At 39.0% G+C, this 16,474-nt stretch overlaps 1 protein-coding gene across 3 annotated transcripts in view; it reads left to right on the forward strand.

The window, feature by feature from the left end:
- Positions 1 to 16,474, forward strand: part of shisal1b (shisa like 1b) — a 45,939-nt gene that overhangs the window by 14,876 nt on the left and 14,589 nt on the right. For all 3 annotated transcript variants that reach the window (XM_084933915.1, XM_084933914.1, XM_084933916.1), the window contains exons 2-3: positions 8,356 to 8,561; positions 14,248 to 14,461. In XM_084933915.1, the coding sequence (XP_084790041.1) occupies positions 8,495 to 8,561; positions 14,248 to 14,461 (281 nt within the window). In that variant the 5' untranslated portion in view covers positions 8,356 to 8,494. The remainder of the gene's footprint in view (positions 1 to 8,355; positions 8,562 to 14,247; positions 14,462 to 16,474) is intronic.

The following is a 16,474-nucleotide window of genomic DNA, read 5'->3' on the forward strand; positions in this document are numbered from 1 at the left end:
AATATAGATATGTAAGTATATTACAGAAATGGGTCTATTATGGTATGTTACAATGTACACGGTATGAAGTATGTTAGGAATATTCTATAACTATAAGTATGTACAGGCTGTAGTGAGTACAAACTATGTACAGGCTATGAACAGGATATAAATATGAAAAACTATACAGAAATCTGAGATATACAGTTATACAGAAATGTGAACTATGCAAGTTATAAACAGTTGTAGGATTAAAAATTATCATATGTACAGAATGATATTTACACAGAACTATACAGCAGTGCAGTTAAGTAATAGCTATAGCTATAAGCTATAGTAATAGCTTTAAGTCCTGTAGAAAGTTAAATATATGTTGTGCTCACTGGTTACTCTGGTATGAATGACTCTGAATTACTTTATGATAAATAACACATTATTGTCAAAAAACAGTGAAAGAATTCCAGATCACAAGTTTTTAGTTCAAATACAAGTAACAACCTTTGACTTTAATCAGGTTTTATTTAATTGTGTCAGAGAAAACATGTGCTCTTCATGTAGCTGAGTACATTCAGTGTTTAAAACAGAAGTTGTGCAGGTCTGAGATCAGCAGTTTTCTGAAACACCAAACTGAGGTACTGTTAATGCTGATGTATAGTGACACAGTTACAGGGGTGATTAATCCTTTTGACTTTTTGTCTTTAAATTTATCAATAAAACAGCTGCAGCTTTCACTGACAGCACATGTGGTACTTTAACCTTTGTACTGTTTTCTTCAGTTAATTTTGGAGTTACTACAAAGATTGAAGATATAGGATGATCTGTCTGCTGTCACTGGGTGGTGCTGAGGTCCGAATCTGAGGACAGCTCCTGTAATCACAAACAGAACAGAATCATCACAAACTGAAATATAAAGTTTATCTCTCAAATCTGAAATAGAGCTGATCCTTCTCCGTCCTCACACACTCGGGATCTGAAGTTGTTCAGTCTACAGTTCTGCCGACAGCTGTTTATTTTTTTTTATTTGTTTTAAAGGCCTTACTAACACATTTTCTAATATCATGTTTACCTTTGAGTTGTTGATGCTTTATAAATGGACATCTGCAAAGATGAGATGATGGAGCAGGTTTCAGTCGAGGTTCAGTCTGCTGCTGCATCCTGGTCACAACATACTCAGCTCAGGTGTTATCAGCTCAGTATTGAACAAGAAATATTAATGTTTCAAATTATTTGTCCTAAAGGATGCAAGCTGTACAGAGTACTGCACATGTGACTTTGTGAACATAATTCATTAAAAATAATTTGGACAGTTTTTTAACCTGAATATTTGTAACAAACTCAGTAAAAAAAAAAAAAAAAAAAAAAAAAAAGCTAAAAAAAATAATCAGGGGAAAAATGTAACATTTTAACTTAAGCTGACAAGCGGAAGTAGTTGGTTTCAGTACATAAGTATCGGGCTTTGCTATTTAATCCATAGCTATTGACTAATGAGGGGAATTTAAAAGTTGGCGTTAATGTCCTTCCACATGTGGAAAGCGACAGAAAACATGCTGCTGTTTGCACATATTTAATAATCAGCTCTGCACAGGTTAGCTAAACGAACTTTACAAAACAAGTTTCCCCGACAGCCGAGTGCTCATTTTAGCTAGCTAGGTCCTTAGGTAGCTAGCTAAGGACCTAAATTACGGATTAGCTTACAAACACATTTAACTTACCAAAAATAATGCGGTGGGGCCTCAGGTCCTCCTGTCCGGTAGTCCAATTTACTGAAGAACACCTCAGGCTGTCACTTTGAAATAGTCGGTAATGTAAACGCTGGACCTCTCGGCATCAGCCATTCCCGAACAGACACGTGCGAGTTTGTCCGTGACCGCAGCCGCGTCGTCAGTGTTTTCTCCAGTCATTGGTCAGCATTATAATATATGCAAATACATGCGGGTCGGAATCCCCGCAGTGCCAGCAGAGTGAAACTGAAAAATGGTTTGAAACCGAAAAATGGATTGAAACCGAAAAAAAAAATTGTAAGCGAAAACCAAAAAATTACAGTTTCAATTAATTGTTTTTCACTATCAATTTTTTTTTCGGTTTCAATACAAGATTTTTCAGTACATTTATTTCAGTTACAATATTTTTTTTCGGTTTCAATATTTTTTTCGGTTTCGTTTCAAGGTGGCATCATTCTGATTCCATAGTTTAACTCCTCACTGGAGGGGAGAGGGAGGAGAAACAGGGGGACAAGGGAGGGCGGGAACAACTGAGTTGTAGGTGCTTTTCTACACTGTGCAATATTTGCAATATTTGCAATATTTGTTTTTTGTTTTGTCTTTTTTCTTATATTTGACTGTGCAATAACCACTGTGCAATATACTCACTCAAATGAGCAATCCTATTTATCCATATTGTATATTCTGTATCTATATATGTGTATATGTGTATATATGGTGTATTTATGCTTATATCCTTACTCTCATTCCCCTTAATGTATCTGTAACATGCAACTTCTTTCGGTGCTTTGCTACTGGAAACTGAATTTCCCGGAGGAACCCACCCGAGGGATTAATAAAGTTTCATCTAATCTAATCTAATCTAATCTAATCTAATCTAAATGTCATGCTTCACTTTAGGTATTTAGATCCATCATTCAGTACTGTTAAAGATGCGAGCAGCAATCTGAAATGCTGTCTGCAGCATCTCCCCAAACATACACTAAAAACCTCTCTTTTCATTCCTGAGGTCTGTCCTGGGTAGATAACTCTATGCTGAAGCAGGTAAAAGTTATATTTTATAATAGAAGATTTATCAATATATACATATTGATGGACGACTGGGCTTTTTAGCTGCAAGCTTTTACATATCAGGACATGATCCAAAAAATTACAACATCAGATGTTGTAAAAAACAGAAAAAGCACCTTTAGCAGCATTAACTCGAGTTAATCATTTCGTGTATGACTTCGATGGTCTCTTTTTGTTTTGTTCCACTCTTCTTTACAATGTAGAGACAGGCCATTGAAAAATGTCGTGTAGTACTTTGACTCTTCTTTTTTTTTTTTTTGCCATTTTGTTGTACATTTGGTGCTGTTCTTGGTGTCATCATCCTGTTGCATGACCCACTTTTTCCCAAGCTTTAACTATTAGACAGATGGTCTGCCATTTGACTCTGGAATACTTTGAAATACAGAGGACTTCATAGTGAACTCAAAGTGAACTCAGAGTGAGCCTAAAGCATCACCGTGCTTGATAGTTGGTATGAAGTGTTGGTGTGGATATGCTGTGTTTTGCTTTCAGTAAACATGGTAAACACAGTAAACATGAATTAAGGCCAGACTTCTGCACTTTGGTCTTGTTCCAGAAGTCTAGAGATTTGTTTAGATGCAGCTATTTGCTCTATTCCACTTGTACCTACTCAACTCGGCTTAACTTTACTCAGTTTTTAGGGGTTTCTATTAGGTGGCAGTACCTTATATCAGGTACTTTATTAGTGTCTGCATGGCCGGGGTTCCAAGTGAGCTGACCCAATCCAAAATTGTGACGTCGGCAGACTGCAAACCACCGATTGGACAGTGAATGGTGTCACTTGATGAGTTGTGAGAGCTTCTTCTTCACAAAAATCAAAACTGCTATTTTTGAAACTGGCTGCACAAAGATCAGCACCATGGTTCCCGAGTGTGACAAAAAGCAACGCCTCGACGTCCTCCATTGTTGTGTCGCATGCAAATGACATCACACGATTGATGTTTACGTTTCATGACATGCCCTGTACTTCATCTGAGGTTATATTTATCTAATCTTATGTCCTTATACATAAAACCTTAAAACTGAAAGAGGATGCAATTTCTTTCCTGCAGACTGGTTTTACGAGCAAAGGCGGTTGATGTTTATCTTTTTTATGCATTGTGAATTAAAAGTACTTTATACTTCATATTTTTTTTAAAAAAAACTTTAAAACTGCCCTTAAGTAAATAAATAAATATCCCAGACTACTGTTATCCTCTAAGGACAGGTTTTTTTTATCATCAGCTGTGTCACATGTTGTACATGTTCACCAGTCATTGCTTTTAATGACTTAGACTGCCACTCATTACTCACTGATGCTGCACACAGTTCAGTCCTCTGTGCCAATGACAATCATTAGATCACAGCTCTAAATCTCCTGACATGGGATCATGTCCTAATGGAGCACTGTCTGGCTTCTGAGTGAAGCTCTAATGCCATCAAACGTGAACGAAATCCAATTTATTATGATGATAGTCAAAGGGAGCATCAATTAGGTAGAGGGCTGCAACAGAATGTATTTGGATGCAAGCCCATCTGCAGACCCACAGTCATTTAGCTATTGCTCACTCTTCCCCTTGTGTGAAGTGGGAGTCTCATCTCTAAACTGTACTTCACTGCGGATGCTCATGTGTTTTAGGGTGATTGATAACGCACATTAACATGGATTAAGGGCAAGCAAAGCAAGAGAGAATGCATTTACTCTAATAATGAGACACAGAGGGCGAATAAATATCCAATAAATACTATCACCCATGGAAGAAAAAGGTTATGTGAATACTCAAAAAGACAGGCCTAAATGTTTCGTCTAAAAATAAAGTTAAGCTGTAGAGAGGAAGACAGCGAGAGAGAGAGAGAGAATTGTAATGTCGAGATTTTGCCTTTACAAACTTGAAAGCTTCTCAGATAAGGGACACTGCAGGCCAAAATAAATAAATAATGACTTTTAGAAAGCATAATAACGTGTCGCATACTTTAAAGTTAATGTTTGAACAAAAATAAGACTCGGACAAGGATGTTCATGAGACAGGCCCCGCTTATCGCTGTGTGTAATCTCCAAATAGCCCAAAAATCTTCCACTGCGCTTTTCCTCATCAAACTTCTGACAGATTTGGGTCTCCTGCTGTGTTGTGATGAAAAGTGTGCTGCTAGCTTCGCAGTGGTTACTGCAGCAATTGGTCACTTAATATTTGCGTCTGTTCTCAGCGAGTAATGAGGAACATGCAGGCAGATAAATGAAATCTACATGCTTTTTCGTAGAAATACAGTGTTTCCCCTCAGAACAGCTTTTACATTTACTCAGAGAGTGGGTGTTTCCATGGCCTTTATGTATATTTTAGTTTGATTTGAGACACAGCAAGTATCTAGACCCTCCATCTGTGTTGTGTGTCTGTTCGGTTGAACAGTATGTTCTATTTTAAGTCCCAGAGAGCTATGCACTGTGTGTGCCTGTATACATGCACTCCTGTGTATTTACAGTACATACTCTGCTTCACTACCATCAGACTCATTACACAAACCCTTGAACATTTACGTCTTCTTCGCAAACAAGCCGTGCGCCGTGATGCTGTGAACCTTGCCCTTTTATAGCCTGCACAGCGTAAGGAGCAGGGTGACTCCATGTGACAATACAGGAAAACAAGTAAATAATGTATATAAAAGACCACAGCAGTGAGTTGGTTGTGGGGAGTGGGTTTAGAAAGGACGGGAATCCCTCGTTATACTTTACATGCTGTCATCTGACAGTACACTAAAGCTTTCACCAGAAATAAAAAGACTGGAAAAAAATATATGAAATGCCACTCTAACAAGTCTCCCAGGACCCCCGTTGCCTGGCTTTCTGAAGAAGGAACAGCTTTTCAGATCAAAAAATGCTTTAAAAGACTTTGACAGAAAAAGCTTGCTGTGCTTCACTTGCAGCTCACAGTCTGTCCATGTGGTCCACAGTAACTTCATCGTATATTGGAATGGTTATGCACAGCATTTATTCCTTGATCTGGGATTGAAACCATTTAACACATAGGAGACGGGGCGGTACCTGTGACAGAGAGTGGGATTCTCCACAGTGTTTGCACAGCTTTAATTTCTTCTAAAATATTTGTTTAGCCTCTGTAGCTCAGTTTGGGAGCCTGATATGTTTCTCAATAGCGCATGACCTCACACTCACATGCTTACATGCCATATTTATAAAAAGCAATAGGTTGTGTCTCAGTGAGATAAAGATAATTGTATATCTTATTAAGGTTATGGTTTATCCAGCCTGGAATAGGAGCGTATGTCTTCTTAAGGACAGAGTCTACATTTGAGTCTAATCGTATTGCTGCTCCTCTTGAGTGTGTGTCCATGCATGCAATTCAAGACAGCAGGCATTTTCTCACCTCTAATCACGTGAGATTTTTATCACTTGAGGAAAAAAAATTCTCTTTTTGTGCCATTAGCAGAAGTCGTGTGACCTGCTGGGGAAAAACATCTTTTCCTCTCTTATTAACATTGGATGCTTGTTAACTGGTGTAGGCTATCATCCTGCTGCCAGTACTGGCGTTACCTCCCTTTTTAAGTCTGTTAAGGTCAACAGCAATTTGGATAAAGGCTAGGTATTTTAATCTGACGAATCTCTCTGCCCTCAGGTTACTTTGAGGTTTCGGTTTTTCATGAATGACTTCGGATAAAATCTTAAGCTCTGGACCTGTGAAAGACCTCTAATATCTGAGGCCTGCATTTTCTGCTTTTACAGCTCCGTAAAACTGACAAACTGACCTGACAGCTTTGCTGCTTTCTGCATCAATTGCCCGAGTGTGCAAAAAGGTGTTAAAGGTGTAAAAATTGCCAAATGCTATTTACTCCACAGCCAACCCGTTTCATCCTCACTCTGTGATCCATTGTGTACCAGCTGCAAAACAGGCCGTGCCATTGTAAGCAATCAACTTACAGCACATTTTCAAAATTGACTTATCTCTACATAATTTTCTCAGTGAGTTTTTGGTTTAAAAATAAGGGAGCTGAAAGATTTGCGCAAAATATTCCACAGCACATGTTCACATCTTTATTTGACAACCAAAGCTGAAAAATATTCTGTTTACTTGAAAAATTACAACATAATAACATAATAACATTTAATTAATTGAAGCTATTCAACTTTCAAAGACCAGAATGGAAATCTGGAACGAATGTTGTGCATTAGTCTGCACAAACATTACCTCACTGTGAACCCACTCATCGGCAGATGACCAAAAAACAGAAACATAGCTTGTTTCTGACCTCTAGCACTTTTTAAATCTGACCTGGTGAACGTTGTCTGCATATTTCTGATAAATCATTTTTGGCTCGTAGGCAGTGCCCCACCACTAGCACCATTTCTCTTCTGACTGTGTGCTCATGTGAAGAAACTAAACTTTCCAGTCACCCTCCAAATGGAGCTGTATCTACGCCATACTTCGGAGTGTTACCAAAACAGCTCGAGAATAAAGTTGGAGGTTGGTGATGCAACATTAGACTGGCTTTGATCCACCAATAAACTGAATTCTTTTTATGACAGGAACACTGATGGGCCTTCTACACGCTTGTTGTTGCTCTCTTTCCTTAGTTTCTCCTTCTCTGTCAGCCTCTGTCAGGTCCTCAATAATTTAGGAGCCGAGCTTGTAATATTTTCCAACTAGCTTGTGCAGAAGAAGATTCTTAAGTTTCTCGGCACATACATGCAGCTAAAGCAATCTATGATCGTGGTACATGTTTGAATGAAGTTTACATTCAGAAAAATGGGATCTTATGGGTTCAGGGAGCAAATAATGGGTGTTTTTACGCAAAATTTGCAAATGGCTCATATATAAATTATCAGAAACATCAACTTAAACGAATGCACAGAGAGGTACTATTTCTGTGCACATAATGAGGCTATTAAAGCAATAAATAAATAAAAAAACAGAAACAAGTGTGCCTAAGCAAAATGTACTGCCACCCCATTAATCTTACTTATCATCAGTAGAGGGATGACTACAGCGAAGCTTCGAATGGTGATAATGTGCAAGAGGAATTCATGAACCCCCACAATGCATCACTTACAAGCAAAGTGCTCCACAGCAGCTCTGTAATCACAAAACTTTACACTGTGCTGAAAGAGCAGATTCTGTGCAATTCATTAAATATTTGCTCTTCTTAGAGCACCGTACTTTTAATGCATGATATGTGCAGTTTTTCCTTACTGCAACGCATAGTTTATAGAGTTGCATAACTAAGACATCTAGTTTAAGATGTTCTTTTAATCTCTCAAAAAAAGTCAGTTTTATTAGAATCAACTAAAAAATGACAACAATTTCAGCTCAGGGAAGTATACATATTCATGATTATCGCTATAATTTACCATGACTTATAGACAAGAAAAAGCAAGCATGGAACAACTTTTGGCCCCAGTGTTGTCAGAGTGCCAGTTTCAATTAAACCGAATGCCCAAGCGGTCCTGTTATGTAAGCCTTAGGACAGATTTCGGGAAAGGCATCATGGACGCTCACTGCCAGACAAGCTGTCCACACAGTTGGATGGAACTTCCAGAAATCCAAATCAAATATCTTAATCTTTTCTCTCTCCCCCCTGCTTGTCTTGTTCCCATTAGGAGCCCTGACTCTAAGAAGCAGCCATGTGAGAGAAGCTGTCAGCGAGCAGAGGATGCCCACGTCCAGCTAAAGCAGCCCTTCCCCCCCTCTCTCCCCACCCTCCTGCTCCCTCCCTTCTTCCCACATGAGGACAAGAAGATGACTATCTCCAGCCGGCAGTCCTTCAATGTCCTGACGGTCATCTTCCTCCTACTGTCCACTGCAGGTCTGTGAATTTTAGTCCTAGCCTGTTTTTGAGTCTGTTTATCTGTTCCTCTGCAGACACTCAAATCAGAGTTTCAGCTAGTGTTGCTGACATTACACACGCCCTCAGTTTCTACAAACTTTGGATTTCCCCCAAAATATAGGTGTCAGTCCTTTGCATGAGAAGCCACTGCAGTGTTATAAACTGAATTCAGGGAACAGAAAGACTGATGTCGCCATGTGATGGCCAGAAGTCGAGTCAGACACATTTAACATTTGCGTGCTTTCAAACATTTACTGCCAAGAACTTACTTTTATTTGTCAGGAAACGCACTGAACCTTAGGGTGCTCTCTAAATGAGGCCATGCAGCGTAAACTGTAAAAGAGAGCATATTATAACCCCAGAAGCTACAAAGCAAAGAACCCAGCCAACACATATCTCTTAGATATGAAACACACATTATGCAGAAGAAAAAAAGAATATGCCGACTCAAGTTTGAAAATGACAAAACAGGGAGGAGGAGGAGGATGAATAGCGAGAGCGAGAAATCAGCGCTATGGCTGGCAGGGCCAAGAAGCAGGTTGAAAACCCATAACAACCAAAAGAGTCAACAGTGAGTTATTTATGTTATTGCCCTCCTCACTCAACATCCGTCTTTAGTTTGAAAATGGCCATCCTCGTGTTCCCAGAAAAATGCATCAAACCCAATGATTACAACTACAAAGCAAATTGTGTACAGCACAGCTTTGAATGCTGAATGAGTGCCAGAAATGACAAATAATACCCAAATTTTACTGACTTAGGTAGTAATGTACAAGGAAATACAACACTAAACAATCTCTGCAATGATTTATGATTTGTTTTGCGTTACACAAGGTTATGCAATTATGCTACATATCTATGTAAGTGATCACTGTAAGTGAATAGAATAGAATAGAATTCAGCTTTATTGTCATTGCACATGTCACAGGTACAAGGCAACGAAATGCAGTTCGCATCCATCCAGAAGTGCTTTAGCCATGATATAGATATATTACAAATATATATTAGCAATAATATAGATATGTAAGTATATTACAGAAATGGGTCTATTATGGTATGTTATAATGTACACGGTATGAAGGTATGTTATAACTATAAGTATGTACAGGCTGTAGTGAGTACAAGCTATGTACAGGCTATGAACAGGATATAAATATGAAAAACTATACAGAAATATGAAATAAAAAAAAATATACAGAAATCTGAGATATACAGCTATACAGAAATGTGAACTATGCAGGTTATAAACAGTTGTAGAATTAAAAATTATCGTATTGTACAGAATGATTATTTACACAGAACTATACAGTAGTGCAGTTAAGATAAGTGAGATATGTGGATGATTTCTACAGAGGCTATATAAAGTGCTAGTGGTTGTGAGTGGTGGTTCAGTCCATGTTATTATTGTGTGTATGAGGGTACAGTTGTCCATTGTGTGTGTGTGTGTAGGTGGTTGTGGGTGTTTGTATGTCCAGTCCATGTGTTTAATGTGAGTCAGATGTCAGGAGGCAGAGTTCAGGAGTCTGACAGCTGTGGGGAAGAAGCTGTTCCGGTACCTGGTGGTCTTAGTCCGGAGGCTCCTGTAGCGCCTCTCAGAGGACAGGAGGGTGAAGAGTCCTTGTGATGGGTGACTGGGGTCTTTGATGATTTTCCCAGCCCTTTTCAGACACCGCTTCCCGTAGATGTCCTTTATGGCAGGAAGTGGTGCTCCGGCGATGCGCTGGGCAGTTTTCACAACCCTCTGCAACGCCTTCCGGTCCGAGGCAGAGCAGTTCCCGTACCAAACTGTTATACAGTTGGTCAGGATGCTCTCGATGGTGCAGTGATGTTGTAGTTAACACTAAAGACTAGACAACAGAATAACTTTAAATTGTAAACTGAAAATGTAATTGTGTCTCAGTATATTTACCATCATGAAAATATTGATAATAACTCATTATCATCAAATTATCCTGATAATCAAAGTGCAACTATTTTATTTTTTAAAAAAAGGCAGATTGATATTATGCGTATAATTATTTTTTATTTTTTTATTTTTCATCAAAGCTGTTTTTCATGCTTGACTAAGAAGAGGTAGAAAAGCCTATCGTGGATTTGGTTTAACACCGCTGACACAGAGACGGACAGACTGTGAGTGAATAGCAGACAAACTAACCAAAGGCAAAGATAATAGCACCAAGAAGGCGCACACAGTGTATTGTACTTAGCTAAAGAAAAAGGATGCGCACATTACATTTACAGCTTACCAAAGATCTGAGTGAATGGGTTACTCGTGAGCAAAAATCATTTTGTCTTCTTTGTCGAGGATCACCGAATGAAACCTTTATGTTTCAGAACAAAGACAAACTGCAGATACGAGCGCAGTTATGGATAAAAAAAAGTGATGGGCGAGCACTGACTGATGTTTTGATGTTGTGTGTTTGCACTGCTGAGAGAGAGAGAGCCACAGCCGTTTTCAGACCACAGGCAGTAAACAAACTTTAGTTCAGGAGCCAAGCTGTTAACTGTATCCTAAACTTCAAGAGGTGTTAATGAAATTAAGCAGGTGGGTGTGTTTACAACGCTATCGCTTCCAGAAGCAGCTGTTGTTCATTTGAGAAGCCAGAGACTGCCGATGAACTTGTCTGTTTCCAGTTGTGCATCATTAGAGAATTTTATACTCCACTTACAGTGTGAAGGGCCTCTGTTTCTTTATTACCAGGTTACTAACCCTCAGCTGCTGACCCTCTTCTTTTAAAGGGCATAAAAACATGAGCGTACTGCAGAACTTTTTCATGGATTAACCGACTTGTATTGTCAACGCAAGGGTCAAATGAAGAGCTTCCTTTCACTGCTGAAGAAGCCATCCTTGACTTTTAATTCTACCGTGCCCTTCAATAGTGTTTCATTTTACAGCCTCTCCTGCTGAAATTAGCATCGCTGAAGCGAAGATGGCCAGCGAGCTCATTATAACCTGAAAGAGGTCTCTTTCAAATGCTGATCTGTCTTGGCCTGAGATGAGTGAAAGACTTCTATCACACTGCCTGCACAAGTGGACCTTGAACTAAATCACAGCCGAAACACTTTAACTGACAACACAGTCATATTTTTTGGGCTCATAAAAGGAAGCACATATGAGAAGGATAAATAAGCTACAATAAAAACATCAAACTAAGCTCAGTGCACTTCACATGGAGTGACATCATTTCAATTTGTGATTCAGCTGAGAATTATCAATCAAAGCCAAACAAGAACACACGGTGCCAGAGTGATTCTGCAAGCAAGTACAGAAATGCTGATATGAATTAAATCACAGTAAAACGCAGTTTTACATCAATGAAGCCTAAAAATTTGACAGCACTGGCAGCTTATTGATGAAAAAGAAAACATAAGAGAAGGATCAATCAGGTACACGTCCCACGGAGCGGCATCTTTCAAGAAGTGAAAACAGAATTACAGGATTTGCAAATGCCACACATGGAGCTATTAACAAGATTAAAATCTCATTGGTTCACCTGCAGGTAAGTAACAAAAACACTGCTATGCTTACATACAAGCTGTTGTACCTATTTTGTGGAGGATGCTCACATGAAACAAACACCAAAATCAAAAATAATAAAGTGAGTGTATGTACAAGTAATCCTTTAAACATTTGGTTTCTTAGCAGTCAGAGGAAGCGTCTTACACTTTAGTGTGGCTGTAACTAATAATGGTTTTAGAATTGCTTGTTTCAGAGGATGAACTAAGGTGCTGCTGAGTCTCAGTAGATCCATAAGAATTATTTTAGACTTTGAATCATATGCAGTTACTTCAGTAGAGTCCCAGAATAAAATTGTGGAGCTGGAAATGAACAATAGATTTCCTGTTAGATACATAAAAAACATTGTCACATAATCCCTCTATCGGAGACTGCAAAGAAATATAAAAGTGAACTGCACGATGATGCATGCTTCAGTGCATTCTGTATATTTGTCACTATTCTGGCTTCCAGTGCTTATAGGCATTTTAAGAACTTTATGTATAGTTTTGGACAGGTCATAGGCTGTTTTAAATGTCTGTGAAACAATGAATATGTCAAACAGGCATTATTATCAGCTTTATAAATAGATAGGTTATTTATTATTATTAGAGTTTGGTTTGCAATTCTTGTGATTTTTTTTCTTTTAGTTGATCCTTGCTGGTTGCCAGAATCCATCTTGGAAACATTATTATTTTCCCCCACAAGAGAGTAACACATTCACTTTCCCCTAAAGCTGCAGGGACTTGTACGTGTAGTTCTGGCTGAATGCAAATAAGCCAGAGGACTGCATAAAGCTGCATAAACAACTGACTGTTTCCACACGTATGGCTTCATCTGCCCAAATGACTGGTTATACTTTTCAGGATGACTTTGGCTTTGATTAATTTTTGTTCAGATTTCTGAAATTTACCCCATTTTACTGAAATTCTTTTTTTAAGTCATGTATTGTGTATGTGCAGAACAAAAACTGCATTAAAAAACACAACCTATGATACTGTACCTATTATGTTACTGTACTGTGATTTAAATAAAAGTGAAACAGGTCCAAGATTAAATAACAGCATTTAAAACCATATAGTTAGGCGGCACCAGGTTCACAGTGAAACTCTTTGTTCACCTATAAATAGAATGACAAAATAGAAAAACACTCAGACTCGGTCAGCCTAGGGGAAGCAGCGTGCTATATACTCATTTTGTGAAAGTAATCTGAGAAGTATGTTTGTTGTTTCCATACAAACGCACAGAAGCCACCCTTATGTTTGTATCACGCTTGGGTGTTATCAAAGATTTCCAGTATACTGGAGCACACCTGGCACAGTCAGATCTCTCTTATTAAACCGGTAGAGTAATGCTGTATTCAGGCTATATTGTAATAGCATGTGCCACCTGACATCAGCCTCTTCTGTGGAACAAGCAGAGAACTTGCTTGTTGGACTAGTAACAAGAAAAACGCCGCTATCCCTCTTGGGGAAAACTTTGGGTTTAGACGTGATGATAAAAGTAGGCAGGCCGTCAGAGACTAAACTCTGTGGCCTCAAGAAACTTGTAGGTAAAGACAAGAAATCAAGCTGCGAGTCTGCCACCACCACCTACACATTTTCTAGTTTACCCACTGATGTGTCAGAATCCACTACTGCAACAAGTGCCATTAGGTTCCATAACTTCCAGCTCATACTTCAGTAAGCTCCTATGAAATGTCTGGATGGTGTGACGACATGAAGAAAATAAGACGATGCCGTCTGGTTTGAATGATTAGCTAATCAGTTTGATAGTCTCTGTGTTTTGGGGGAATCTGTGATCCTTCAAGAATAAAAATGACTGCTTTTGCCATCATGCGCCTGCATGCATAATTTAATATCTACTCTCTGATTATTTTTGCAAGTACACTGTGTTTTGTGTTGCTTGTCCTTCGCCAGAGGTATTAACCGAATTTAATCCACTCGTGTATCTTCAGAGGTTTCCAAAGAAAACAAGCATTCATGATTATGTTTTTGCAGTTTGGATGCTGTAGGTTGAAAGGTGCTTCCTGGAGAGTTGTTGTCATTTTCAGAGCTGGGAGACAAACACAAATTCTGCCTCAAAGGTCATGAGTCCTTTTTTAGCTCCTGAATATTACATCTACGGTTTCTTTTTTTTTTCCTCTCCCCCTGTTTCCCACCACTACAGCCCTCTCAGCTCATTACCGAGTGTGTGAACCTTACTCTGACCACAAAGGGCGGTACCACTTTGGCTTTCACTGCCCACGCCTCTCAGACAACAAGACCTATATGTTCTGCTGCCACCACAACAACACCGCCTTCAAGTACTGCTGCAACGAGACTGAGTTCCAGTTGGTCATGCAGGTCAACCTCACCACCACCCCTGATGGTTATGCACACAAGTGAGTAATAATTTAAAATGCCATTTGAGTCAAATGGATTTACACTGTGAATCTTCTGTGACAAAAATCTGCACTGTCATATTTTTCCTTTTTTTCTTGGTTTAGAAAAGAGATTAAATAAAACATCACAGTTAGCATCTTCAGGCTTAGATGCCCAATGCTACTCAAGGGTTACCAGTTCAAACATTGCCCATCTTAACAAAGTCAAATATTGGGAATCATGGCATACTGATGAGAAATGGGCTGCACAAGACACATGGACAAGGACTAAATACATGGAGTTTTATACATATTTCCACCAGAGTCTGTTTCTGACCTCTTGTTTTAGGTGTGTGTGTGTTTTTGTTATCATTATAAGTTTTGTCTCGCTGTTCGCAATCAGGCATTATAATTGCCCAATAGGACCTGTGGTAGTAGTAGTAAAGGTGAACTTCAGGCAAAAGTTGCAAAGAAAAAAATTGCAAGAGTCTTAGCTAGCTTAATGTGCAGAATTTCAATTCAGGCTGTGAGGGTTTTAAAATATTTTAAACATGTCTCACATACCCTCAGCTGACTGTATTTAAAACATAGAAGACACTTGTAGGGTTTTATGGGGAAAACAATCCTTTTTCAGGGCAGTAACTACATTGTTTGAAGTGTATGGAGATTATATCAAGTGCAAGAGCAGAGCTCTGACTGATTTTTTACCAAAAACTTTACAAACAGAGGGACATTATCAATAGAGAACCTAACAGTGGCTCCAGTCCGCAAAAATCAAATCACCCAACAACCCCGAATAACCCTAACTTATACTTTCTTTCCGCTGTAATCATGGGGGTCAAACCTAGAGATATTTACAATTTATTCACAGAAAAAAAACTCCTACAATAAATAACATGAGCATCCTAATACTATAACAGACATTTAAATAATAACAAAAGCATTTTAACAAAAGCCCAAGACAGAAATCATCCCATTCCCTCCTTCTATCCTCAGTGGTACAGCCCAATCACCTGACTGAAAAATGAAAGTCAGGTGGAGTGTCCTCATGTGTGCTTCATGAAAACACCATCATCCACCAACCCGAATCGAGAGAGGAGAGTTAATAAAAACCAATACAAATCAAACTATTAAAAAAAAAATACCCACACCATTAAGTAGTATCCTCCTAAAACGAAACAAACAATACCAAAAGATGACTTGCATGTCACAGTTAATTAGTGAAAACTGGCTTCGCTGAATCTTGGGAGAGCTTTATGTGAGTTGCTACAGCGACAGATAAATTTATCTCAGATCATATGAAACCAGCTTGTTTTGGTCTCCAGACTTTCTTGATGGTATCGTGCTCAGAGACCTTGTTGACACTGACCTACACCTGAAGAGGTATTCAATACCACCACAGAGGAGAGCAGATGCTAAAAGCAGCCTATGTGTTTTGAGTATGACGCCTCCACATGAAACCCTTTGCAAAGCCAGGTGTTAAGTGCTGGCTATTAAGTAGAGTCTATAAAGTCCTAGACTGTTTCAAAGTAAAAGTCTGTGTAAAATTGCAGAGCTGTATCAGTGTGGCATTATTAAAAAAAACCTGCACACATGCCAAGATATGACAGATTTCTCACAGAGGACAACTAAACTGAAAGAAGTGCTTATGGCGTGGAGTATAAGCAGATTTAAACTGAGTGAAGGACACAGAAAAATGTCCCTCTTCTTCTCTGGGAGCACCCAGTGGGAGGCTTGGGTGACAAAACCACAGCTCTTTGTACTAATGCCCTCCCAGCATGCCTCTGTCTCAAACGGTACACAGTGCCCTGCAGCAGGTCATGATATTTCATTTTTAGTGTCAGATGGCCTGTTGGGCCTCTCTTTTATCTTGGCTCAGTGGCCAATAAGACTGCAGGCTTGATATTTACTGCTGGCCAAGCGAGTTAAACTGGCCATAATTTTGCACTCCCTTCTTACACTTCATGGTTAAAATGGGATTAGAGTTGAGTTGAGTTTGAGGTAAAACTAAAGGCATTTTGACTCCAAGGGTTT

The sequence above is a fragment of the Perissodus microlepis genome, chromosome 7 (assembly GCF_051167445.1).
Source record: "Perissodus microlepis isolate ML-2025 ecotype Zambia chromosome 7, ASM5116744v1, whole genome shotgun sequence".
NCBI lineage: Eukaryota > Metazoa > Chordata > Actinopteri > Cichliformes > Cichlidae > Perissodus > Perissodus microlepis.